General features: G+C 47.8%; 1 protein-coding gene across 1 annotated transcript; it reads right to left on the bottom strand.

Moving 5' to 3' along the window:
• Positions 1 to 2,034: 2,034 nt before the first annotated feature.
• Positions 2,035 to 11,338, bottom strand: DACT1 (dishevelled binding antagonist of beta catenin 1; the record flags this gene model as incomplete). Its single annotated transcript, XM_083863474.1, has 4 exons — positions 2,035 to 4,509; positions 6,821 to 6,976; positions 8,589 to 8,721; positions 10,991 to 11,338. 4 exons carry the CDS (start codon positions 11,336 to 11,338, stop codon positions 2,651 to 2,653), a joined length of 2,496 nt encoding a protein of 831 aa, XP_083719600.1. The 3' UTR covers positions 2,035 to 2,650.
• Between the last annotated feature and the right edge of the window lie 13,919 nt (positions 11,339 to 25,257).

Here is a 25,257-nt window from a genome sequence, read left to right as displayed (position 1 = left end):
AATTCATCATCCCAATGCCACTGGGTGTGGGTTTGTCTTTCCACCAGCAGCTCCTTCACAGCCAGAGAGTGCACGGCTGAGGATCCTCTCTGCTGCTCTGCTACACCTTTGAGGAGATTTACAGGGATTTGCACGTGTTTTTCTCACTCAAAGAGAGATTATGTGACACGATTAAGAGATATTCTAGGAAAGAAACTACCAGCTTCCACAAGACATTCCTTTTGCTTGATATAACACCCATCAGTTATTAATGGGATGGCTTTAAGCTGTTGTTTAGCCTTAGTAATGCCATATTTAACAACAAGCATTACTTCTCTTTCCTCTCTGTAGTGGAAGCCTTTGTCCAGCAATTTCTGGATGAATTATTCTAAACCAATATATAATTTTTTTTTACATACATACAAACATACATATATATACACATATACAGGCTGCTTTTCCATGTATAAAGTAATAGGAGAGTTATGAGCAGATAAGAGGAGTTACAGCTTTTGCTGTTTCATGGGAGGTGGAACTGCAAGGACTTTCTGGGTCACTAAATCTCCAGCCTGGTGATGTACTGCAAAATCCTTACAGAAACTGGTTTTCCACTCCTTTAAAAGAAAAACCAAACCAAAAATCAGAAAAGAACCCACATAAATAGGAAAAGAATAATATGAGACATTAATAAATAGGGATTTACTATACTGCAAATTAAAAAATAAAATGTGCCTCTTAGGAAAAGTGTTCCCACTGTCTCAGAAGCTGCTCCCTGAGATATTTAATTCTGAGTGGATCTTTTCTTCCTACATTTGCAAGGCAAGGAAACCTGGGAGGAAAAAAACTGCTCTGCCTTTCAGGTGGGTGGCAGCAGGAAGGACACAGAGGAACCACAAGTGAAAGCTCTGCTCAGACCTTGCTATGGAATGGAGAGGCTGCACACATATCTCTGAAATCCACACCAGCCACAGCACCCACTCCAGTTGTTTGTCCACTTCTTTGTGTATGCCAAAGCAGAAGATGAACCTGCAGAAACCTGCCCAAAACCTCCATCCTTCCCACCAGGCAGCTCCAAAGCTTTTGTTGTGAAAGGAAGCAGTGCTGCCTATGGAGGGCTCCTTTCTCCTTTGCTGCCAGACTCCCCTCCAGCCCCATGGGAAGAACCTGAGACACAGACCAGTGGGTGACCCAACTGTCGCCTTCCATGACCCTCCTAGGGCTGTAACAGAGCTAAAGCTACAGAGGGCACCATGGACAGGCAGCCTATGCTCTCCCCCACCCAGCCCAGCTCAGCTCCCAGAGCACACAGCTCTTGGGGATTCACTCACTGGACATTCCATGGGGACACCTGTTGTGTCCCACAGATCGATTTGATTACAGAAACCAACCATCTGCCCCCGTGTTGTACCAACCAAAGTCTGCAAGCACCCAGACAGAGGAGCAGGATTATTATTATACTTCCATCTGCTCTGAAATGTGAGCTGCCCATCAGCAACAACCTGAGGATTCCTCTGAGCTCCTAAATCCCACCTTGCCCTTGGAAAAATGCAAGCTATGAGAAGAACAAAAGGAGCCATGACAAGTCAATTCCCTCAAAGCACAAGTCACATCCACAGCAGAATTTTAAACTTGCCCCGTTTCCTGCATGGCTAAATGCAAGGAACACTAACAGGTCACATCAGGAGACATCTAAGTGGTGACAACACCAATATAAAAGCACTGACTGGGTCTGCACCAACGTAACAAACTTAAAAAAGTATTAAAACAGACTGTTTATTACAGCATATGATGTGTTATATTAATTTACACAATGATATATATATTTATATATATATAAAAACAGCCATTGATGATGTACAGTAAATTGGACATCAACAGGAATATTAAAACTACTGATACTCATGCACATGACATGCATATGGGTTTTTTTTTTCTTTTTCAAAAGCAGTTTTACACAATATAATGAAGTTACTAAGCCTTGGTCAGCTGCTCCAGCTGCAGTTTAGTCTGGACACCACCGCTGTCTGCAGTGGGACTCCCAGGAGGTCAGAGCAGAGTGCGCTCCAGGGAAGATGACTTAACCTCGGAGACAGATTGAACAGGAGGAGCCCTTTCCTGGTGGGGGAAGGCTGGTGGAGGACAGGAGTGAGTTTCAAGAAGAGAATCAACAAGAAAAGGAAAAAAAACAGACCAGAGTACCAGAAGGAAAAAAAGGTCAAGATGTGGCAACAGCAGCAGCAGAAAGAGACAAGCAAAACCATGAAGAACCACCCTCACTCCCTCCCCTTTATTCCCTAAAAATGTATGAACTTAAGCTGTCGACATCCTGTATAGGACCCAGAACTGGAAAAACTAGGCAAGGAGGATCCATTCCCAGAAACCTTTTAGCCTTTTCTCAAAGCCTTCTGACACCACATGCTGGAGGCTGTTCACCACTGAAATGGCAGTGTTGTGTTGTTGGGTTTTTCTGAACAAGTGTAACGGTCTTTTATTTCCACATAAAAGGCACTAGTATCCACCCAAGTTCTGAAGACAAGTGACATAATTTACCTTAAGTTTTAAATATTTGTATTAAAAACAAAACAACAAAAAAAAATCTGTGGAAATATGTACAAAAAAAAGCACCTCGCTTCCGAAAGCAGAAGCAGATACATTCCACCAAGTCACCTCACTAGACGGTCGTCATGAGCTTCAGGGAGCCTGACCGAAAGCGGAGGATCTTCTTCTTGAGGTTGTGGGAGGCTTTGATTTTGACAAAAGCCTTGGCCGCATTTTCATGCAGCTCCGGCGCCGTGACCGTTTGGATGGGGAGCGTCTGCACAAACTGGGACCAAATCAGGCCCCCGCTCTCGTCAGAGTCGCTGGTGGTCGTGCTCTCCCCCACAAACTCCACCTCGCTCAGGCTCGACTCGCTGTCTCCAAAGCAGTTCGTGGTGTAGTTGCTCTGCTCGTCCTCGCTCGTGTCCACCACGGTGGAGTGGAACAAGGACTCGCACTCGGCCGAGTACTCAGAGTCGCTGGCCACGTAGGCGTAGGGGCTGACGTAGGGCAGGGGCACATGTGAGTAGACTCCTACGCCCTCCCGCCGGTTCCTCCTCGCCCTCCTCAGGGCCTCCTCGTAGGAGATCTCTGCCGAGGACTTCCAGCGGCGGTAGTCGGCGCGCTTGTGCTTGGGCTTGGCCACCACGACTTCGCGGCCGTGCCCGTGGGAGCGGAGGGCGGATCTGTGCAGGCCGGCCTGCCGGCCCGGGAGGCTCGGCTCCATGGGCAAGCCACTGCCTCTCTTCCCCCTCGACGAGGGCTTTTTCAGTTTCTTATTTGTATCCAATTCCTCAGGAAAGCGGCACTTCTTGCCCACCAGTTTGGTTTTCTCCCGCAAGGCCTGGGAGCTGTTCTCCACCCCGTTGGCAAGGTGGGACCTGTGTTTCAAGGCAGAGCTTTTCAGAATCTTGACGTTCCGGGTGCCTTTGTGAAGCTTCATGCTTTGCTGCTGGGCAGGGATGTACTGGGCGTTGACCAGCAGCCCATCATCCAAACTCTGAGAGGAGGAGCCCTCGCTTTTGAAATCCAGCGCGGGCCTCTCCTCGACAGCTGGTGATGAGGACCGAGCCGCCTGCAAGCTGCTCTTCAACAGGATCTTTTTGGGAGGCTGGCTGACCCTGTTCTCTGGCTGCAGCACCACTGGCTTGCCCGGGGTCTCTTTGGGAGACACAGCAAAGAGCTGGCCGTTCTCCTTGGGGACATCCCCGGCTGTGGCCACGGCGTTGCGACCCAGCTCCGGTGGTGCCGGTTTGACACCTCGTGGCAGGTGCTTGCTCTGGAGTTCTGCCGTTGTGCCAGGTGGGAAAGCTGCTGGCAAAGGGGCCTTCCTACCCTCCAGCTGCTCTCCAGCCGGCTCCCTCGGCCTCTGCTTTAACGGGGAGGGAGCCGTGTGGTCCGGAGCGGGGGCCCCACCGGGAGGCAAACACACGGGCTTGGCGCTCTTCAGGTTGACCACGTTGCCGTGGGCCACCATCGCTGCCGGCGGCCGGACGCACATGCTGCCGTGCCTCAAGATCCCTTTGGCGGCATCGGCGTTGAGACTCGTCCGGGGTTTGTTAGTCCTTACTGCGTGAGTCTTTTTCTGAACCAGGCTTAAGATGTAGCTGTCTATCCTCTTGCTGGTGGAAGGGCACGGAGCCGGCCAGGAGCTCGGCGGGGGGAAGGCGTTGGCAGATTGTCCCGAGTCCGTTTCGGATGGGGTGCAAACGTCGCTCATGTCGCAAGCGAGCCTCTCCTCTTCTCGCTGGGGGTTCTCAGTCACGGGGAGGAGGAACATGGGGCTCTGCACAGCCACGGCGTGGAGCGGGCTGGGGTAGCGGTAGATGTCGTTCCCGTTTTTAGACACCAGATCGCACTGGTACTTGGGATGTACATCTGCAACGACATCGAGGGAATTTGAGTGCGGTGTGGATAAAGAGCGACAGACAGAGCCTGCGGTCTGGTCCTCATGCTGGCCTTCCTTATTATAGTCCATCCAGCCTATGAGATCTGAAAGGCATTTTAGAAGAGTTTAGAGAGCCTGCCAGGGACAGCTGTGCTACGTTTTTAATGTGCTGCCAAGGACGCCGGTCCATCTATGTGCACAATGCAAAGCTTTAACTACAGCAGCAGCAATTTTGCGACCAGGGGTGCTGTTCAAGCAATATAAAAAGCAGCACTATCCTTCTGTGGGCCTCCCTGTCACTGCATCTATGTGGGATTTACCCCACTGTGACCACATGGATAAAACAATAAAAATTGCAGCCCTAATGAGAACGTGTACATTGGTTTCAAACCTCTGCCCAGGTTGTTAAGATCTTCCTATCTTCCTTTCAAGCCACCCAGAAGTCTGCAAGGGTCTCTTATATGTTACAGAGTCACCTGTGACACTCTCTGCAGGCCTCAGCATATATGAATTTTAAATCCAAAGAGAAACATGAAAAATACAGACAAGAGAACAATTAATTCTCGTAGCTTGTTGACAAGTTTCACTTCCGGATTCTTTCAAGCATGTCTCAGGTCAGGAAAAAAATCCAGACCTAGTTTTATTGTTGTTTTTGTTATTGTTACTACTATTATTATCATAATATTTATAGCAATGCTCATAGTAATAACAGATGCTCCTTTTGAGTGATAAGAGGTTAATGAATGGGAAACAGGCTCATGTTTTCACACAAGTACAAGGAGTGCAGGTCAATCCAGCTGACATCCTAGCCTTGGCTCTGCAAAGAGTTCTGCCAGAGAAATCCAGTGCGTTTCAAGATGCATGAGTCAGATTTAATGGCTAAGGAGCTTACTAGAGACGTAAGTGACCTTAAGAATAGGCCTTCCACCCAAGCAACTAAGATTATTATTATTTTTTTAAGCTTAAGTTGCCCTTGTCTTCCTGGGTAGGGGTACAATCTAAATGATCCTCTGCCAGTCCTGTTTTCTGCCCTTGGGCTGGAAACTTCAGCCAGGGTACTCCAATTGGAATGCTCAGTGCTCATCACTTATCTAAGGCTTATTTCAAAGAGGTCTCATCAGTTTCAGCACTGATGAAACTTGCTGATAGAGATGATGTTCCCCTGTGAGCAGGAGAAGAAGAACAGGGAGGTTAAGAGCATAAGCTTCCTTCAGATCATCTCTCAGTTTTCCTACATTTCCTAAATTTTATGTTGCCTTCAAGGAATGTTGACAAAAAGACATTTTTAAAATTTGTCAGTTGGTGAAATTTCATCTCTGAAAGTGAGACTGCATGAATAATGAGGTTTAGTTTTTTTAGGTCCAGCAATGAAATCAGCTGGAATTCCTTGTGTGTTTTTTTGTTTTTGTTTTTGTGGTTTTTTTTAACGTATGGCTCATGAAGATCACATACACCTTACAACAGGGAGCATTAAATTACCTCGAGCTGCTCACAGGAAAACTTAGAGGACTTGTCAGCATCTCAGAATGAATGTATCCCAGGCTGTATTTTCCCAGCTCAGAAAACAGAAGAGCATGAATTATTCTGTCCTCAATTCACAACAGATCACTCTAAGTTAACCTTAAAGAGCAGAAGGCAAATTGGAAATGCTGTGGTTGGAACCATCCTCCCCAACCCAGAATGAGCTAAAGCTTTTGAAAATATCTGCAGTCAACAACACTTGATCACAACAGTCCTATTGAAGAGTCCTTTCTGGAGAACAGAGAAGGCCTTCCTATGGAATCATCCCACAAATCAAGGCTTGCATCTTCAGACTGGTGTTCAAGGAAAGTTCACAGCTCTCTGCCAAAGAGACAAAATGTACCTGCCCTGTTCATGATGTCTATTTGTCTGTAGTGTATAAATACAAAGCAGGACACACCTCACCATGCTCACACACCTCACCATGAGGGGTTGAGGGCCATCAGAATTGACAAAATGACTGCTAAACACAAGTGCCCTGACCTCCTAAAACCTGTAGCCAGCTCCTCACTCTGCGACTTTAACGCTGACATGGCTAAGAGCTATTGTTAATTATTGCCATTCACTAAAAATGCTTTTCTAAAAGAAAGAGAAACCAGCTGACTGATGTGTTTCTGTGTACAGGTACCACTGCCCTCTGCTGGGTAGTGCAGCTGTCAGATCTTCACATGCCATTTTCATGGGTTTAGGGTGACATATTCATGTGCAAAACTGGACCAGTGGAGGGCAAACATTCCTGCCCCATGACCCATGTACGTGAGAGGCACTGGGATCTTTTCAGAGCATAACATGAAAGGAAGAAGGGTTAATCCAACCCAGGTACTCCTGAGGCAGTATTTCCAAAGCCAAAGCCACCTCCTGGAGTATGATGTATTCGACCTGCTTTTACTATACCTGCAGATTTAGGGCGTCCATCTGAGATATTCAGTGTTGCCTCCAAAGGGCTGCAAAAGCAAGTGCTAGAATGGCAACTGGATAAACACTCACTGAAGACAGAGTTAGATGAATTGGAAAGCGATCCAGAAGCTCCATCACTCAGCTCATAAAACCCTATAAAAATAAGAGTTTGGATTTATATTAGTTACGTCTACACAAAGTTACTATTTGTGTCCCTAGAAAGGCAGTCAAGCTGGTGTTTGAGTTGGCTTACTCTAACACAAGTAGTTATGGGATTTCATTCAGTCACCCCCAAAAACAGCCAACAATTTAGTAATATCCTTATTGCCGTGAATTTACTTTGGTTAAAAGGAAAGCACTTAAAACAGTGGAACATATCTTAGCATATGGATTTATTTTTTTTTTTTTTTAACTTTACAAGGGTTGGGGTTCTAACCCTTACAGGGATTTTCAGATTTTAGCAAAAAGGATCCAGGCTGTGCTTGGCAGCCCTCTCATTTAATAGAGTGTTGTACTTCCAAGACAGACTCTCCAACTATTACTTAACTATAAAAGTGTTGGGCTCAATGCTATCCATTACTTTCCTCAAAGTTCTGGAGATAAACATAATATTTGTGGATGACAGGAAAGAAGGAAAATGGCAAATAATGTGCACACACATCAGATTTAATTTCCTGGTAAACTGGGACTACTCAAGGACAAATGACAAACCACAACCAAAAATTAAATTGTTCATTTAGGAATAAGGAATGCAGAGCATGCCTAGAAAATGGGGATGCATCCTGGAAAACAATAATCCTGGAAAGGGCTTAGTCAGCATGGAAAAGCAGCTCAATCAAGCTTAATGATATGGCAAAAAAAAAAAAAAAAGCTAATGAGATTGTTGGATGTACAAAGAAGCTAATGAAGAGCAGCAGGGAAATTACTTCAGCAGTCTACATGGCCCTGGTAAGAAACATTGGAACACTGAGCCCAGTCCCTGAATCCAGCATGCTTTAAAAAAAGCTAAAAAATTGGAAAGAGGCCACCAAGCTATTTAGGAGCTTGGAAAAATGCCTTAAAATGAATGACTTCAAGAACTTGACCTGTTTAGCTCATCAAATAAAAGCCAGGAACTATAACGTATAGCACCTCCAAGAGGAGGAAGAGCCAGGTATTAGAAAAGACCTTTCTTTAGGGGAGAAAAGGATATAAAAATATCAGTGCTGAAACAAGCCAGATTCAGACTAGAAATTAGCAGTGGCTTTAACCATTGCAAGTTGGAGGATTCTCCACTTTTTAGTGTGTTCAGAACAAGTCTAGAGGCCTCTAGGAAAGGCTCCCCATAGTTAAATACCACTTACTGGCTTCAACACAGTTACAATGAGAAGAAATTCAAGACATGGGGGATGAAATTGTTTGATTCCATGCTCCTTTCTGGCTGTATGACCATTTTTGATAACTTCCTCCTGATGGTGGTGCTTATTTTCACTGTTTTTCCTTCAGCCTCCTCCCTAATATACAGGACAATTAGAACTTTTTGAACTAATGGGAGGGTGGCCTCAGAAAAAACAAATGCCCCAAACACTAAAAATCTAATTAAGCTTGAAATGCTCCTCTGAAAGAAGCAACCAGCAGCTTTTCCAGTGGTCAGTGAACTCTGTTAGTGGGAATTAATTATCAGAGTGTGAACGAGACGTAGACATTTACTGCTGTACAGCTGAAAACTCCAGCACTAAATTAAGTTTAATTCCAGGTCCCAAGGGAGGCTGCACTTTGCCCTCACCTGAACTTGGACGACTGTCTGTCTCCAGGTGTTCATCTGTCGTTTTCTCCACGTCCAGGCGGAGATCACTTATTTGCTTATCCAGCTCTTGCAGCTGATTTAATAACCCAGCATCCCTCCTCCTCAAGCAGTTCTGCAAAAGAAGAGGACAAAGAACATCAGCTCCTTCAGTGGGGCAGATGTGAAAGAGTCCCAAGGACCAGCAGACTTCTCCATCTAAGCCTTGTGAAACACCTTGTCAATATTCTTTTTATATTTAAAAAACCGAACAAAGCCCTGACATTTTAGATGGATGCTCTGGATAAATACTTAAGTGAAAAATTATCCAGGCACTTCATTCCCAGCCTGTTCCAGCCAGTTCTGCATGAGGAGCATGTTCCACAGCTCAGGAAGACCAACAGGCTGTGCTGACCACAGCTGTGAGAACAAAGCTGGATTGTGTGACACGGCCAGACCAGACCTGGGCACGTGGAACGGGCGAGGACGGCCGTGCCAGCCTGGCAGGGCACGTTCCCCACCACACTGGTGTTACTCAAAGATCACATCTGCTCACACAATGGCACCAAACAGCTCTGCCAACAAGTGCCTGTGGTGTGGGAACCGCCTTGTTTCTGCTGCACATGATGAGCTTGGAGTCCACCATGCAGAGAGCAAGATTCCCAGGGCTGGGATCACAGCCCTTTTTATTAGTTTTGCAGTGCAGCAGGAAGGAAGAGTAATTCTTCCTTTTCTCCCATTATAATTGGATGAAATTGCTGCGAGATGAATTTTAAGGCTATTTATGAAGGTAATTTGATGGCATAAAACAAGCAACAAGAAATTATTTTGCAAGGCACTCATTAACCCACAGTCAACACAATCAGTTTCCCCCTGTGTATTATAATGTTGCATATCCATCATCTGTTCAGCTTTAATTGCTCTGGCTTTGGGGAAAGTGGAGGAAGCAGGAGGAAGGTTCACCTACTTTTGTTTCTTCGAGTGCATCATCTGACTGGCAGCCAGGGGTGCTCTGATACATTCATTGCAATGAGTTTTGATGCTTAGAGCTAGATTAGTTCTAAACCCATTCAATCCAGAATAATCTTTTCCATGGAGTGGACCAGTCATAGAATCATAGATTCATAGAATGGTTTGGGGTTGGAAGGAACCCTAAAAATCATCTCCTTCCAACCTCCTTGCCATGGGCAGGGACACCTTCCACTGGACCAGGTTGCTCAGAGCCCTGTCCAGCCTGGCCTTGGGCAAAGGGAGAGCAAATGCTTAAAAAGCACTGGTTGAAGATGTGCTGGCGTTTAAGGCCATCCTTTGGTGAACCCAAGGGGTGATCCCAAGGTTTCTCCCCCATTCCTGCGGGAGCCGGGGCTGGCTGGCAGCCAGGCTGTGATGGGTTCAAGGGATGAAGGGATGACTTCGCTGCGCCACCTACTGCCACCAGCGCCCCCTCCCCCAGTCAGCCCCGCATCTGGTTCCAATCTGCAATGTCAAGTGCACAAATTAAAGTGCTACCACAAATCCCCGACCTTTTTTTTTTTTTTTTTTTTTTTTTTTTGAGTAATGATTCCGTGGCCCTTCACTCCGGCTCTCCCAGCCCCTCCTCAGCAGAAAAAAAAAATTTATTTTTATCTTTTTAAAAGGGAAATAACCCTAATTTAACTAAACCAAAAGGGTAATGAAAAAAAAAAAAAATAAAAAAATTCTAAAAGGAGGAAAAAAATGGGGGGGTGGGGAAAAGAAAAAATCAAGGAAATAAATCACGCAATCCAACTTCTCCCTGGGTGAAAGCAAATGCTGAGCCGCGCACAAAGAGCGCCAGGCACAGCTGTACGCTATTTTCATTGAAAAATGATCTGCCGCTTCATGCCGCCCTCCATCCCTTCCCACAGCAGCTCCAAAGCGCGTCCTCCAACAAAAGCATCCCTTCCTTCTCCAGGGCCCGATCCCGCCGCTGCCCGAGCGGCCGCTGCCTCCTCCCGGGGCCGGGAGCCGGGAACCAGCTCCCAACTTCCATTCATGGCAACGGCGGCGCCTCTCTTGCCATGAATGGAAGTGGCACCGCGGGCCGGGCTCGGGACCCGAAGGGAACTCCGCGGTCACCGGCGCATCCCCGGCACGGCCCGTCCACCCCGAGCTGTCACCGGGTGACAGCGGGGCGAGGGTGCCGCCCGCGGGGGCTCCCAGCTCTTTTCTCGCCTCTCCGAGGGCAGGACCCGCGGGTCGCACCGACACCGAGAGGGCGCGCATCTTCTGGTGCTCCCTGCCCGCATCCCGGGGCGCTCCCTGCCCGCATCCCCTATGCTCCCCACCCGCATCCCCCGGCGTTCCCACTCGCATCCCGCGGTGTTCCCACCCGAATCCCCCGGCGTTCCCACTCGCCTCCCGCGGCGCCCCCCGCCCCCGCTCACCAGCTGCCTCCGCAGGAGGAGGATGTTTTCCTCCAGGAACTTCTCCTCCAGGCTGCGCGGCGGCGGCCCCTCTCCCTGCGGCTCCCCTCGGCCGCCCTGCGCCCCGGGCCCCGCTCCCGCCGGCCGCCGCAGCAGGAGGCTCTTCACCAGCAGCTCCTGCCGCTGCCGCAGGTATTCCAGCTCTCCCAGCCCGGCCAGCGTGGCCTCCAGCCGCTCCCGGGTGCGCTGCCGCTCCGCCTCGGCTTCGCCCTTCTCCCTCCAGCGCGCATCGGGCGCCCCCGCGGGTCCCCCCGCCGCCTGCCCCGGCCCCGCCGCCGCCGCGGCACCGGCCACGGGGCTCGCCTTCATCGCCGGGGAGCGGGCGGCCGCCGCTGCCAGCCCTGCCCGCGGGGGCACCGCGCCGAGCCCCGCGCCGAGCCCGCCGCCGCCGCCGCCGGTCGCGAATGGTCCGCGGGGCGCCCGGCTGCCTCCCCGGCTGCCACCGCCCCGCGCCCGCCCACTGCCCGCCTCCATCCCTCCTCCATCCCTCCTCCTCCATCCTTCCTCCCTCATCCATCCCTCCTCCATCCCTGCTTCATCCCTCCTCCATCCCTCCTCCATCCCTCCTTCCTCCCTCCTTCCTCCCTCATCCATCCCTCCTCCATCCCTGCTTCATCCCTCCTCCATCCCTCCTCCATCCCTCCTCCATCCCTCATCCATCCCTCATCCATCCCTCCTTCCCGCCCGCCTTCATCCCCGCCCGGCCGCGGCTCCACGCCCGTGGTCGCCCTGCTCCTCATCTTCATCCTCCTCCTCCTCTCATCTCCACGGCGAGGAGCGAGAAGGTGAGGGATGAAGGAGGGAGTGCAAGCCGCTGATCTTCCCAAAAACTCCATCCTCTGGAGTGACCTCTGGATCCCTACACGGCGTACTGATGTGCCATCACAGAGCAATGACAGAATTATTATTATTGTTGTTGTTGTTATTGTTATTATAGAATCGCAGAACGGTTTGGGTTGGGATATTAAAGACCACCTCGTTCCAACCCCCCCGTGCCATGGGCAGGGACATCTCCAGCAGACCTGGCTGCTCCAAGCCCTGTCCAACCTGGCCTTGGACACTCCCAGGGATGGAGCATCCACAGCTTCTCTGAGCAACCTGTGCCTCACACCCTCACAGGGAAGAATTTCTCCCTAATTCCTAATCTAAACCTGCCCTCTGTCAGTTTAGAGCCAAACGCTGCTTATACAGACCAGCACATTCAAACCAAAATTATTCACCTGGGGAAAAAAAAAATAATCCAGGCATGAAGAGGTGAGGGTGTAAGGAGATGGAAAAGTGGAAAGCAGAGGAGATCGTGGAAGTCCTTGCATTGGGATGCTGACCATGGCATGGGCAGTGGGATCAAAGCACTGCTGAGTTGTTGCTTCAAAGCCTGTGTGTGTAAACCAGTCAAAAAAAAAAAGCCACAATGAAGTGAACTTTGCAGCAGCATGCAGACTAATTGCAGCAAAGGATCTGCAATTAGGTTTTCAATGGGCATGTGGTGGAAAGAGGCGGAGAGAGTGGAATGCAGATGCTGAAGGGAAAAAAAAAGAAAATGTTAGTTTCAAAATAGAGCAAAAATTGAGTTGCAGACATGTAATAAGGGGAGAAAATGGAAGAGGAGGAAACAGGGATTGAGAGAGTCCTCCACAACATGGGGTTTGTATGGGAAGATGTGAGCCCACTGTACAGCAGCTCTCATGGACATTACGAGCACAGTGAAACGCTCTTTCTCACTATCCCTCAGAAGATTATGAGTGTGGTACTGAAGGGATGGAATTTGTCTCCTCAGTCCCACGTTGTTTGCAGCACACAACACACAGTGGTGTGCCATACACCTGCTTTACCTGGTGGGTCCCTGTCCTGAGAGCCCAGAGCTGGCACAATCCTTACATCACAGTCTTCTTAAACCACTCTTAAGTGCTTTCAAAAAAGGACATCCACTTCCTCTTGCAGCTCAACACCAGCACTCCCAAATCCTGGCCCTGATGTAGGTGAGGCCACATGCTCAGAGGATGGCTGAAGATAAAACCAACTCCATTTCTTTTTGCTGCTTCAGCCCACAGCTGTGGCAGTGCAGGGCATCTATGGTCATCTTTTAATTTGAATTGGCAGTGACTTTTCAAAGGGTCTTTCCAGATCATCCCAGCTCACCTGAGGTTGCTAAGAAAAACTAGAAATAGAAAGAAGCCACATGCTGGACCTCTGTCTCTCTACTCCTTTTATGTATCTGGGCCCATAAAGGGCCTCAAAGTAGGTTCAACCCCTGCCCCACAACATTTAGGCCACCCTTGCTGACTTAAAAATCCTCTCCATGGCTTTCCCTCCCGCATGGATCTTGCCTCACAGCATCCCTGGGCATGGTGATGGTGAAACTTGTATTGCAATGCAGAGTAACTTTTCCAAGGGCACCAGAAGCTCTCCAGACACAGAAGCAAAGGCTTCCACGTTTCCCTTCACCCTTTGTAGCCAGGTTTTGCATATAGCTCTGTGCCTCATATGTGTTTGCACACAAAGCTTCATGCAATATTTATGCAAAGCTATTTCAGCTCCTTCCGAGCTGTTGTGCGCTGTACAATATAGACATTGCTTCCAAAATAAAATACAGCTGAATAAAATCTGTCTTAATGATATATATTTTTTTTATTTTCCCACTTATCATCTGGTAAGATTTCAGTCCTATTCCTCCCTCACACGCCACCTCTTTCAATCTGAGGAGTACAAGGTGCTGTCCCCAGGACTGGCCACTGACATTTCTGTGTTCATCCTTCACAGTGCATCAGTTCCAGGGAGGAAAAGAAACACAGGAACTGCCAGGACAGTCAATTCCCTCCATCACATGGAGAGGAGAATGCAGTGTTAAATGAACCAGACTCACGATGTGGTTATAGGATCAGCAAAGAGGAAGGGAAGCAGGATCTGATGGAAAGGAACTCAGTTTTTTCCCCATGGAGGAAGGAATGAGGTGCCTGGGAAGCAGTGGGACTGGGGAGGCTGGACAGCATGGGAGGAGGAGATGTGCAATTGAGCAGCCAGCAAGAAATGATGATTTATGTGAAAAATAGAAGGAAAACAAGGCATCACCTAAGACAAAACAAGGGAGGGGAGGACCACAGAGGCTATTTGAGCTCAGCAGTGTAGGTCATGAAGACAAGGGAGGAGAGAGCCTGGAAAGGCAGGAGAAAAAGCAAAGAGAATGAGCATGAAATACAGGCCTTTTCATTACTCAGGAAGCCACTCAGAAAACAGCAAAATGAAGGCCCCATAAGAAGCAAGAGGGGACAATAAGGTGAGAAGATGGAGAAAGGGGTAGGAATCATCCTTTAGTAAAATGGGGATTTTAAACACAGGAGGAACAAGAGACTGAAATTGGTTTCCTCCCTCTCAGTTACACCACAGTCAATCATCCCAATGAAAAACCAGTCTGAGAGAAGAGAGAGGCCCCAGTCCTCATATTAGCTCTGACTGGTTCAGCAAACCAAACGTCTCAAAACTCTTAGCAAGGGCTGAATAACAGGACTCTCATATGAAAAAAAAAATTGAGTCCAAAATTGTCTTCCATTCATCTCGTGGCTTATGGCAACAGCTGAAGGATTTGCTCTTACACTCCTTTGGAAAGCTGCTACTTGTCACTGAAGTATTCAGATTCAATTCCCCACAAATACTCCCAGATTCCCCACTGAATGTGGAAACAGCGAGGAGTGAGGCAGTGAGATGTCTGCAGGTGAGGAGAAGAGCTGATGATTGAGGAGCTCTGTTGCTAGGATGTTGTGAGAGATGCAATTCTGTCTGCTACAGAGGCGGTTATGAAATGGCTCATCCCTTATGATGATCCTGGTTCCTCTCCCGTGGTTGTTTTATTAAGTGGTAGAAATGCTGTGTTCCTTCAGGATTCATAAGTGGGGGAATGAAGAGCTGGTTCTCTCTGCCCCACAGAGCTTACAAGACAAGAAAGATAATCTAAAAGGAGCCTTGGGAAAGTAGTGGTTGGCACAGTGAAGTCCAAACACACAGGAAAAGAGTGAAAGATTCTGACTCCCATCTCCTGGTCATTTCCTTCCCACTGGGAGCAAACCTTGACATCCCAACCCACACATTTGCCTTTCACCCTGCTGATCATCAAATTCAATTTAGATTGAACGAGGCCAATTAACACCTGTTGCTTTTCCTAGGTTCATTTCTGACCTGTCACACTAAAATGAGTGTAGGGAATTGGAAAAAATGAGGAACATGACAATTCCCTGTTGGTGAAATGAAAGCAAATGCTTTCTTTGCTCATTGAAACACAGCAGGGTGACACAAACACTTGGGGAATATGCCTAAGACCCACAGCTGTCTGATCCTTTATTTTAATCTATTCTAATGTTAATTGTCCAAGTATTTCTTAATTGCATTGGATAATATAATAGGGCATAAATCTTATCAGCAAATCAGCCTGGCATCAGCCTGTGTTATCCTATTACCATGGTTACATTATTATTACAAGTGAACCTTGTGCTCATTACTAACCACAAACAATTCTAGCAAACAAGCTAAAGTGGAGCAAAATATCCTGGCGGTGTTTCAATTTTTTTTTTTTTTTTTATTTTTGTCAAACAAAACTAATTTCTCTGGGTGCTAGGTAACGGCAGCATACCTACAATGCATTTTCAACCTTCTGCATTTATTTACTTACATTTGTACAGCACTGAAACATTTCCCTGCTGTCAACAAGGCTCAGAGGCCAGATTCTTGGAAAGTGGAATAGAATCTTCAACAAAAAACTCACAGCGTTCAGATGACAAGCACTGCCCCAGCCTGTCAAAACACTGCCATGTCTGTACTGTTGTGACAAAAACTGCTGCATTGGGAACCCCTGGCAGCTTGATTAGGTGCCTCAAGGGCCCAGTTTCCCTGTTCTCTCATCTTCTGTGGCTGTGGTCTCCCATCATAAGATCCTTCCCATGGGGATCACTGTGAGGGTCCAACTCCCCTCACCTGGGGTAGGAGAGGAGGACAAGTGATGGATCCAGGGAGGGCAGTGCTGCCCTTCCCTGCCCCAGACTGTTCATTTGGGCATTTTCTGCTGGTCCTCTGCTGCAGAGCATTGTTCTACCAGCTGTGCTGGGACTGTGGCTGGAAAACAGATCTCTATTCTGGTCTGAGTTTAAAAAAACAAAATAACAACTTCTTTTTTTGCTGAGATTTCAGTGATCCACTTTTAAGGGCAAGCAGTTGCGCTGGCACGACTGAGAAAGCAGAGCTGTGCAGGAATGGGGAGACAAGAGCAGGAAACCCTCCAGCAAAAACCTCCATCCAGACGGAATGTGGAAGGAAGGATGGGCTGTTTTCAAAATAAGAAGTCACCCAGGAGGCTATGGAAGAGGATGCAGACGACAGCTGCTCGTGGGGAAGCAACATTAGAGCTTCTCCAGACATTCCTGTCAGACTACAAGCCATGCAATGACATTCATTTCCTTTTTCACAGCAGCAGCCCATCTGTTGTGTCAGGAAAAGGGCTGGTTTTGGATCACCCACTGCTGCCTCCAACACTGTGGTGCTCCCCAAGGCTGTGAACGACCCACTTCATGCAGAACCTGTGGAGGAGAGGAGAGCCCTGAGCCCAGCCAGGTGTCCCTGCTGCTCAGCAATGCCCAGTGCCTGTCAGTGTCACACTGGCAAGGGTGATGCAAACCTCACTTCTAGTCCTTTGATTAGGGAAGATCTGAGAGAAAAATTGATGGAAAGGTGGAAAAGACCCAAGGGTGACCTTCTCATTCTCTACAACCACCTGAAAGCAGCCAGGTTGGCCTCTTTTCTCAGGTAACAAATGGCAGGACCATAGGACATGATCTCAGGTTGCACCAAGGGAGGTTTAGGTTGGATATTGGGGAAGAATTCTTTGCTGACAGGGTGGTCAGGCATTGGAACAGAGTGCCCAGGGCAGCATGGAGTGCTGGAAGTGTTCACAAGGCATTGTGGATGTGGGTTAGTGGTGCTGTGTATGTGGTTGGACTCAAAGACCTTACAGATCTTTACCAATCTTAACCATTCTGTGATTCTGTGAAAGCCAGGCAACATCAGCTCCATTTTAACCTGTTTTCTAAAGATAAGAGAAGGTCTGATAAGGACAGGGCAGGGAGGGAGAAAATGGAGTTAAACAAACCAGTGCCACTTATGATGTTCACAGCTGACAAGAACCAGAGCTTAAAGCTACCACCCTCCTTGTTCACTATAAAGAAACTTCACCAGCATTTCAGCAAATCACCTAATTCATCATGCCCTGATGCTCACTGATGGGACTGCATTCCCTCCTCAGGCTCATGGACACTTCAAATAAGTCAGAGCTGGACTATTCCAAGTGACATTTCCTTTCTCACTTTTTTTTTCCCCCTCATCACCAAACAGATGATGTCAGTTGAGTTCTGCCCCAGTTACTGTCAATACATTCCTTACAATATCACGTCTGACGTTCTTGTATTTTGACTCCTTTTCTTGTCCTGGACTGGGTTTTGTATGTATGTTTTAAAATACCTAAATTTGGAGACATCAACCAACTTCTGCTTTGTTTAATGCCTTCTTACACTCATACTGCCAGTGTTCATTGAGCAGCATGGACCCTCAGCAGCATGGATTTTGTGAAAGAATTAAACTATCAAACTCTGAACAATCAGCCACTGGGACTTAAAACTACATCTTGAGATTTAGACAGCCTGGGAGACATTCCCAACAGAAGGAACTTTTCCAGGAAAAAAAAAAAAAAAAAAAAAAAAAAAAAAAAAAAAAAAAAAAAAAAAAGGTTAGCTGCAGTACAATTTGCATTCAAACTGCCCATGAGGAAGGCAGAGGTGGCTGCAGTTGTGCTCTTTGGATGGCCTTGGGACCCCTCAGCTGGAGCTGGGCAAAGTACTCAGAGGAAATAACAGGAGAAAGTCTCTTTAGTGTGTAACAACAGCAGGTCAAGGAACCACTAAAAAAAAATCCCAAAACCATAAATCATTTTGCCTGAAAAGGTTCTTTTTTCCACTGCCCTCAGAACAAACACAGACCTCTTGCTGTTCTTAGGGCACGTGCCTGGAGAAGAGAAGGTGTCACTGGCCCCAGGCTTTGCATCACTGAGTCCCATAAAGCTGGGAAGTCACAGAGCCCAGGGCACATAAACAGCAGGGGCTGAAAGGCCTCTGGAGGTTTTTGCTGCCAGTCTCTGAGCCTTAACTTAAAATCTGAGCTGAAGAGCTGCAGGTTTTAGCAGAATGACCCACAAGTCAGCTCCATACTCCTCTGAGAAACCTGTGCAACTCTTTTCCCACCTTGCAGGATGGGAGCAGCTCTGGTCCCTGCCATGGGAACATTTATTCCTGCATTTCCTTCCCTGTGTGTTGTGTCACTCCGTTGTCATGTTTGCCTGACTCTTTAAAAGTCTTTCCCAACCTAAATGATTCTGTGGTTCTGTGAGAGGCTGGGTTTGAAGTCAAACTGACACAGAGCGTTACCTGAATTTCTGCTGGGTTTGTTTTGGTTTGGTTTTTTTTTTTAGTATTGAGCCTCTTATCAATCTTACCATAAGAGGAAATAACACTTTTTAATCTTCTCTAATGAAAGCTTTTGTACTGGAAGAACAAGCATTTTCTATCAAGCCAGGCATCTGCAAACCTGCAAGAGGAAAGAATGGCATTTCAATTTCCAGGAATTACTGGCCCAAAAACTTTGATCTGATTCTCACAGCTGAACTGTTCATTCAGGGCACGCTGCATCTTCACATTACCATTTGCTGCAGTGTCACCAGATGTGCAGACAGGACTGTTTCTTCATAGAAAAATAGCCTGGAACAGCCCTGGGGGTGTCATTCCATTCTAAAATTGCCAATCAAAGCCTCTCTGACTTGTCACTGCTTGTCATGGGACAGCACTGCCTGTCCTGGAGTGACCCAGGAGCCCTCCAGACCTGGGAGAGGACATGGGGGAAGGAGAGTCTGGTTTGTCCAGAAAAGGCCAGTCCACCCCTGCAATTTCAGCTGCTTCCAGTTTCTGGAAACCTTTTGGGTGCCCCTGCAATGGGCTGGTATTGTTGCCCAGAACTGTTCCCACTTTTCAGATGATTACCTCCCAGTGCCTCTCAGATTCCAACTGTTAGTCTCATGCATAATGTATTTCATTTCAAGCCTTTCATCTGTGCATAAGTTTTCCATCTATTTCCATCCTGGTCTCAGATACTTTTTTACCTGTGAAGCAGGAAAAGTTCTAATTTTTTCTGTTTATTTTCTGGAGTCTCATTCCTCTCAAAAACCGCTCCAGCTTTTTTTTTGGCCACTTTTTTTTTTTTCCCATCCTTTTTCGCCATTCTCTTAAAAACAGGCACAGCTCACACAGCAAGCAGATGTTTGATGAAGGAATCCTACATGAGTTTCTTGGTCTGAGCTACAGTGAAAGTTAAGCTGAATCCCAACAATCCCTGCTGGGGCTGAAGAGGGTCCTGGAGACAAGCAAACCCCTCAGGCAGCACTCCTGGGGTTACCACACTGCCTTGGGATCACTGATGGAAACTGCAGGACATCCAAACTTCTCTAGGAATTGTTCCAAGGCCTGTGTTAAATGTCCTTAACCCTCTGTGCTCTCTTCTTAGTCACCTGGTGAGCAGAGATGAGCCTTGGAGATGGTTTGGGATAGCAATGAGAGCAGATTGAGAGGAACCAGCCTTCAAAGCAGGAATGCAGAGCTCAGCAGTCAAACATCCAGCAGTATCTGGATGTCACTTCTTTTCCAAATCCTTTCAGATACAGCCCAAGGGTTTAGAATTTGCTTTAAAAGCCAGGGAGGGTGGGGGGGGAACCTGATTGAACAAAACCAGTTAAGCACTTAATAACATTAAGCACAAGCTCAAGTCTCTTCCTACTCAACAAAGCTCTTAAGCACATATTTCACCTCTCTTAGATGGGCCAGAACCAAAACACTGAGTTTTCAGAATATCTTTAATTTTGGAGAAGGGACAGGAATTCAAACCTTGATCCATGTTTTGCAAAGGGTCCCTGCTTACAAGTGAGTCAGACTCCAGCTCCAGAACTACACACCCAAGTGCTGGCACATTCAGATTTTGGACTGGGATCTGAATTTTTCAGCTTGTGCCTCACTCTGATCTATGCTTGTGTTTATTACAGAGGTTGATCTGCAGGCAGGGAGCTGTGGGACCTTGTTTCTGTGCAAGGTTTGAGTTGATGATGTTTTCCCCAACTCCACCTCAGTGTTCAGTGGATGCTCAGCCCAGGAGTGTGCAGGATTTGCAAAGCTCCTCCAGTTTGGCTGCTCCTCCAAAAAATTTAAAGCCTCTGCAGCACAGCTCCCAGAACTGAGGGAAATCCTCAGGTTTGGTTATTATCCAATGCCATCCAGCATCCACTTAGTGGCTGCAGGGGGAAAGAGCAAAGGGAGTGAGCCCAGCCCACCTCAGCAGAGCAAAGGATGACAGCCAAGAGGGAGATTCTCCACCTTCCTCCAAGCTGTTGTCTCAAGCTTTCAGCAGCCTGAAGCAAACATCACCACGTTACCTTGTGTACATTCCCAAATGTCACTGCTTCTTCCAACACTTTCTGCTCTTCTTTTTTCCCCCTGTTGTTTATTTTTTTTTCCTTTTATTATTAATTTTAATTTGCTCCTAAGAAAAGCTGAGATCCTCCAGAGCAGAGCAGCAGGCATCCAGGAGAAGTAGCAAACAAATAAATCAAAGCCAAAACATCTGGGCCACATGGCCAAATCCAGGCCTGCTTCCCATCTCACACCAGTGCCAGCCACATCTCAGTCTGGGGAGAATAACTCTTCTCCTCTCTTGCTTTGACAAGGGAGCTTCAGGGCTTCTGGCAGGGCAGAAGAGAGCTATGAAATAAAAGGCCAGGCTTGTTCCAGGGAGGCTGAAAACAATCGGACTGTCTGGGCAAGCAGGGGAAGTGGCAGTCAGATGTCTGAGGAGTCAGGAGTTCCTTGCATGGACATTACCAATGGCCTGGAGGGGGAAGAAAATGAACCTGGTTAGAAACAAAAAGCAGAATTCAAGTAGCTGCATCTTGGCCCTGCCAATAAGAGCATCACTGGAGGATTTGCTTATGAAGTGGTTGCCAGAAGATGAGAGGAGGAAGGAGCATCCAAGGGCTATAAGGGCCCATGAGGAGCTGTCACTTGGAGCAAAAAGAGGCCCAGGGAACCAGCAGGCCTTTCCTTGCTGGTCAGGATGCTGAAACTGGCTAGAAACCAAACTTTCTAATACAATTTGAAGTATTAGAAAGCAGGCTTTCTTTATTCTCAGCATGCTGGACATCCAGGAGATATTTCCTCTAATCAGGGAATTCACAGCAGGGTATTTATTCCATCATGATGCCACATACTCATCACAGCACAGACTTGCCCAGTGGAGGTGCTTTCCATTGTGTCTGCTCTGAACTAAAGCCTGTGGGCTGGAGACACCAAGAATCCTTCCTTTCAGAGGCAGAGTCAATGCCCATCTGACCAAGTGGGAAACAGGGCTGGGGAGACCTGCCTGAGCTCAGGCACAGAGATGAGAGCAGAGCTGGCATCTGTACACAAATCTGACCAGCCACCATCTGGCACTGGTGACACAAAATCAGCCTCCTTCACACCCCTGGGTGACACAGTGTGACAAGGATCACTCCTGGGAAGGAGCATGCCTGGAAAAGGGTAATAAATAATTAAAATAAGCCAAGCAGCAGCTCCTGGCAGCCCAGCAGTGCTGTAAGAGCTGTCAGGCTCTGCCTTTGAGGTGGCAAAGCTGATGAGTGCCAGTCCCACAGATGTTTTCCCAGCATCATGGAGCAAGAAGCTCCAAAATAACCTCCCTGCACTGCAAGGGATGAGGCAAGAGCTTCACCTTGCATGGACAGGCCCATGAAGGCACCAGCCACAGAGGACTGCAGTGCTGTGTTGGTACAACAAGGATTTGGCTCCTGGGTGTCACTCTGTGCCCCACAGGCCATTCCCTGTCCTCTCTCAGCCTCCCTGAAGCTGGAGCAAGATAAAAGGAACAGGCTCCCCAGGAAAGTGGTCACAGCAGCAAGCCTGCCAGAGTTCAGCAAGTGTTTGGACAACACTGTCAGGCACAGGGTGGGATCCTTGGGGTTGTCCCCTGCGAGGCCAGCCCTCAATGATCCTTGTGGGTCCCTTTCAAATTGGGATATTCTATAAAAGGGGTGAGGAGAGGTTGGGCCCAGCACAAAGAGCCACATGCAGGCTGCAGGGCTGGGTTGTGCTGGTCACTCAGACCCTCCCCAGCTGTGCCCAGACCCCAGGGCACGTCCAAGGGAGTGCACCAAGCCCCAGGGTGGGTGTAACCCTGGGTTTACCACAGCAGGGCTTTGCCCAGCACTCCCAGCTCCATGCACAAATCCGGGCTGCATTAACCAAGAGGCAGAGGAAAGCTCCAAAGGCTGTTACCCTCTCCTGCCTTTCCCAGCAGCTTATCCAGGCAACCTTTTCACTCAAGTGACCAAAACCAGCTTTCCTTCTTTTCCTTAGTGCACACACTGGCTTCTTTTCTATCCCACAGCTGCACTGGGAACCTGCAGCTCTCAGAGAGCTCTGCAGCAGCCACCCTGGGAGATTTATTGGGGCAGGCAGCTCTTGGTTTCCCTGGTCACCCTCCGAGGATTTACAGCCCCTGTGCACTGAGAGTGAACAAAGACCTGCTGTTCCTCATCAGAGACCTTATGATGGTGTTCATGGGGAGGAGGCTCCAGACCTAGATAACCTTTGGGGGGAGAAATGGCCATTCCTGGGTGTAACAGGAGAGACAGGCAGGAAGAAAAGGATCCGCAGTGCTCTGGGAAATCTCACAAAATGAAGCTGGGAGTTTGCAATATTCGTAAGGGTGGAGAGGAGGAGCAGGAGCAGGTTGGGAGCAGAGTTTGTTCATGTAAATTTGGCTTTTCTGAGCCCATTTTCTTTTGGTTGTGACACAATTAAAAGTGGCTTCTGCACAGGATCCAAGTTCCAGCTCCTCCTTCTATCCACAGGAGTGCCCTGAGACCTGCAGCAGCAGCACCTCCTGTTCAGAGTGGGCTGCACTCTGTGACACAGCTACAAGGCACCTACAGGCATCTTTTGGAGTAGAAGGGCTGATAAACTTTCAAAGGACTCTCTGGAGCCCGTGGTGCACTTTGCCCTCCCATCTGTGCCGGGGCTCTGATCTCCCTGTAAGCAGGAGCAGAACCAGCAGCACTTGTGACAGGCTCTGCTGTGATCTGTGGTTTTCCTCCCAGCTTGCCCCAAACGACTGGCATGAGACTTGCACTCAGCCAGTGCCTCATCCTGCTGATGGATCTGACCGTGAATCCCACACAGCTGTTTACTGTACCCTTAGTGTTGGAGTCGTCAGGGAGAAAAAGGAGGGTAAATAGTCATTACTATGCAGATTTCAAAGAGAGCTGCATCTGTGCCTGGCTTTCTGCTTTTTGTTTGGTGACATCTTCACCGGACAAAGTGGAGGGTTTTGTTGTTGTTGTTGTTTTTTCCTTAACTCTTACATTAGCAGGGGAAGTATGAATTTGTCATGATTGGAGTTGTTATATGCACAAAAAAACAACAACAAAAAAAAAAAAACCAAAAAAGAAACAAAAAGCTCCCAAGCAAACAGTAACACAATTCCCTGAGCCTGAAGATTCTGCATCACAGCAAGTGGCTTCCTGGAGGAATATATCCACAAAGGATTAAACTCCCATCCTAATTAGAAGGGAATCTCTGAGACAACCTTTTCCACAAAGGAAACAAAAAAAGGCAGCGCTGACACGTCTGATGCATATATTAACACTAAAGACATGGAAATTAATTGGATTTATTACTCTCACAGCTGCAAAGATGGCTCATTTCTAAGTTTATTTTACAGAAAGTGGCGGGAGGGGTGGGATTTAATAGTCAGCTCAGTTAAGCTAATGAGCCAAAACTAATGGTCTCTTTTTTTGCTTAGAGAGGCCCCAGCTCAGTGGAGCACCTGAGCCTGTGTGCGGCTCAGCCTGGTGAGGGTCCAAGGGAGGCTTGGCACCTGCTGGAATGTTTGTTAAGAAGCAGGACATGCACAGATGCTGAAGGTCTCTGGGAATGAGAAGAAGCATCTTTCCCAAAATCAATGGAATGATCCATGGAGGATCAATCCATGATGTCATTTCTGTCCAGAAAATTGCTCCAGAGAGAAAAAAAGGCAATGAGAAACTGTCCATTTCCAACCAGGTTAGTTTTCTGCTGATTTAAAAGCCCAACCATCTTTCCAAGAGGTTGGATCCATTCCAGAAGGAAGCCACAGGTACCTTGTGATGGCTCCAGCAGGTGGGACACTGAGACAGGAGCTCAGCTGCAGCTCAATACCGGCACCAGTGTCCCTAAATCGCAGCACCTCTCATCTTTTCTAAGCTCCATCACTTGAAAAGGTGTTTAAAAGGTTTCTGAAGAGATCTCTCCTGTAGATGAAGAAAAACAGGAGGTTTTTTGATGGGAAAACTGAGCATGGAAATGGCAAGATGAGTGTTGTTTACAGAGCTCTTACCTCAACCCTCCACGAGAGGATTTGGAGGACTTTGGTGGCTTCCTTCCCAAATTACAAACCGATTTTCTGAGGCTGCCTTGGGCAGGGAGGTGTTAAACTAACAACAAAAGGGAAAGGTGCAAAGAGGGAACAAATGGAAACTCATTTAGCACATAATGAAGGTGCTGAGAACAAAATTAATCAAAGCAAAGAAGGAAGTGGAGAAAAAACGCTTTCATCACCAATTCACCAAAGGTGAATAAACCTTTGGCTAATAAACAGGAATCTCTGTTGTACAGTAAAAATTTGGCATAGCTGGAAAGGTGGAAACCTGGGGGGAAGGTCATGGAGTGTTAAAATCTTTTAGGGAGGCTGAAGTGGGGATAAGACAGGGACCTGCTAGAAATGGGATCAGGAGCATCCAGGTCATTGGAGTCAGTAGTAAATGAATCCGAAAATTGATGGCTCAATCATCTAAAATAGAAAGGACAAAAGAGACCAGCCATGCCTGCAGTGGAGCACAAAATCAAACCTGTGAACCATCTGAACGTCCCCTCCCCAGCAGCTGCCAAAGGCAAGGAGGGGGAAAAGGACCAGATTGTCACAGGGAAACTTCAAATGGAGCAAATCTGCAGGAAAGCTGCCTCCAGCACGGAGACAGGCGCCTGTTTGTGAGGGGTGATGGTGATTATTTGCTATCTCAAAAGAACTCACACATCCAACAGGGGAGAGCTGGGGATCAGACCTTT

The sequence above is a fragment of the Zosterops lateralis genome (assembly GCF_965231275.1).
Source record: "Zosterops lateralis genome assembly, chromosome: 6".
In the NCBI taxonomy this organism is placed as follows: domain Eukaryota; kingdom Metazoa; phylum Chordata; class Aves; order Passeriformes; family Zosteropidae; genus Zosterops; species Zosterops lateralis.
This window is presented reverse-complemented; position numbering and strand designations above follow the sequence as displayed.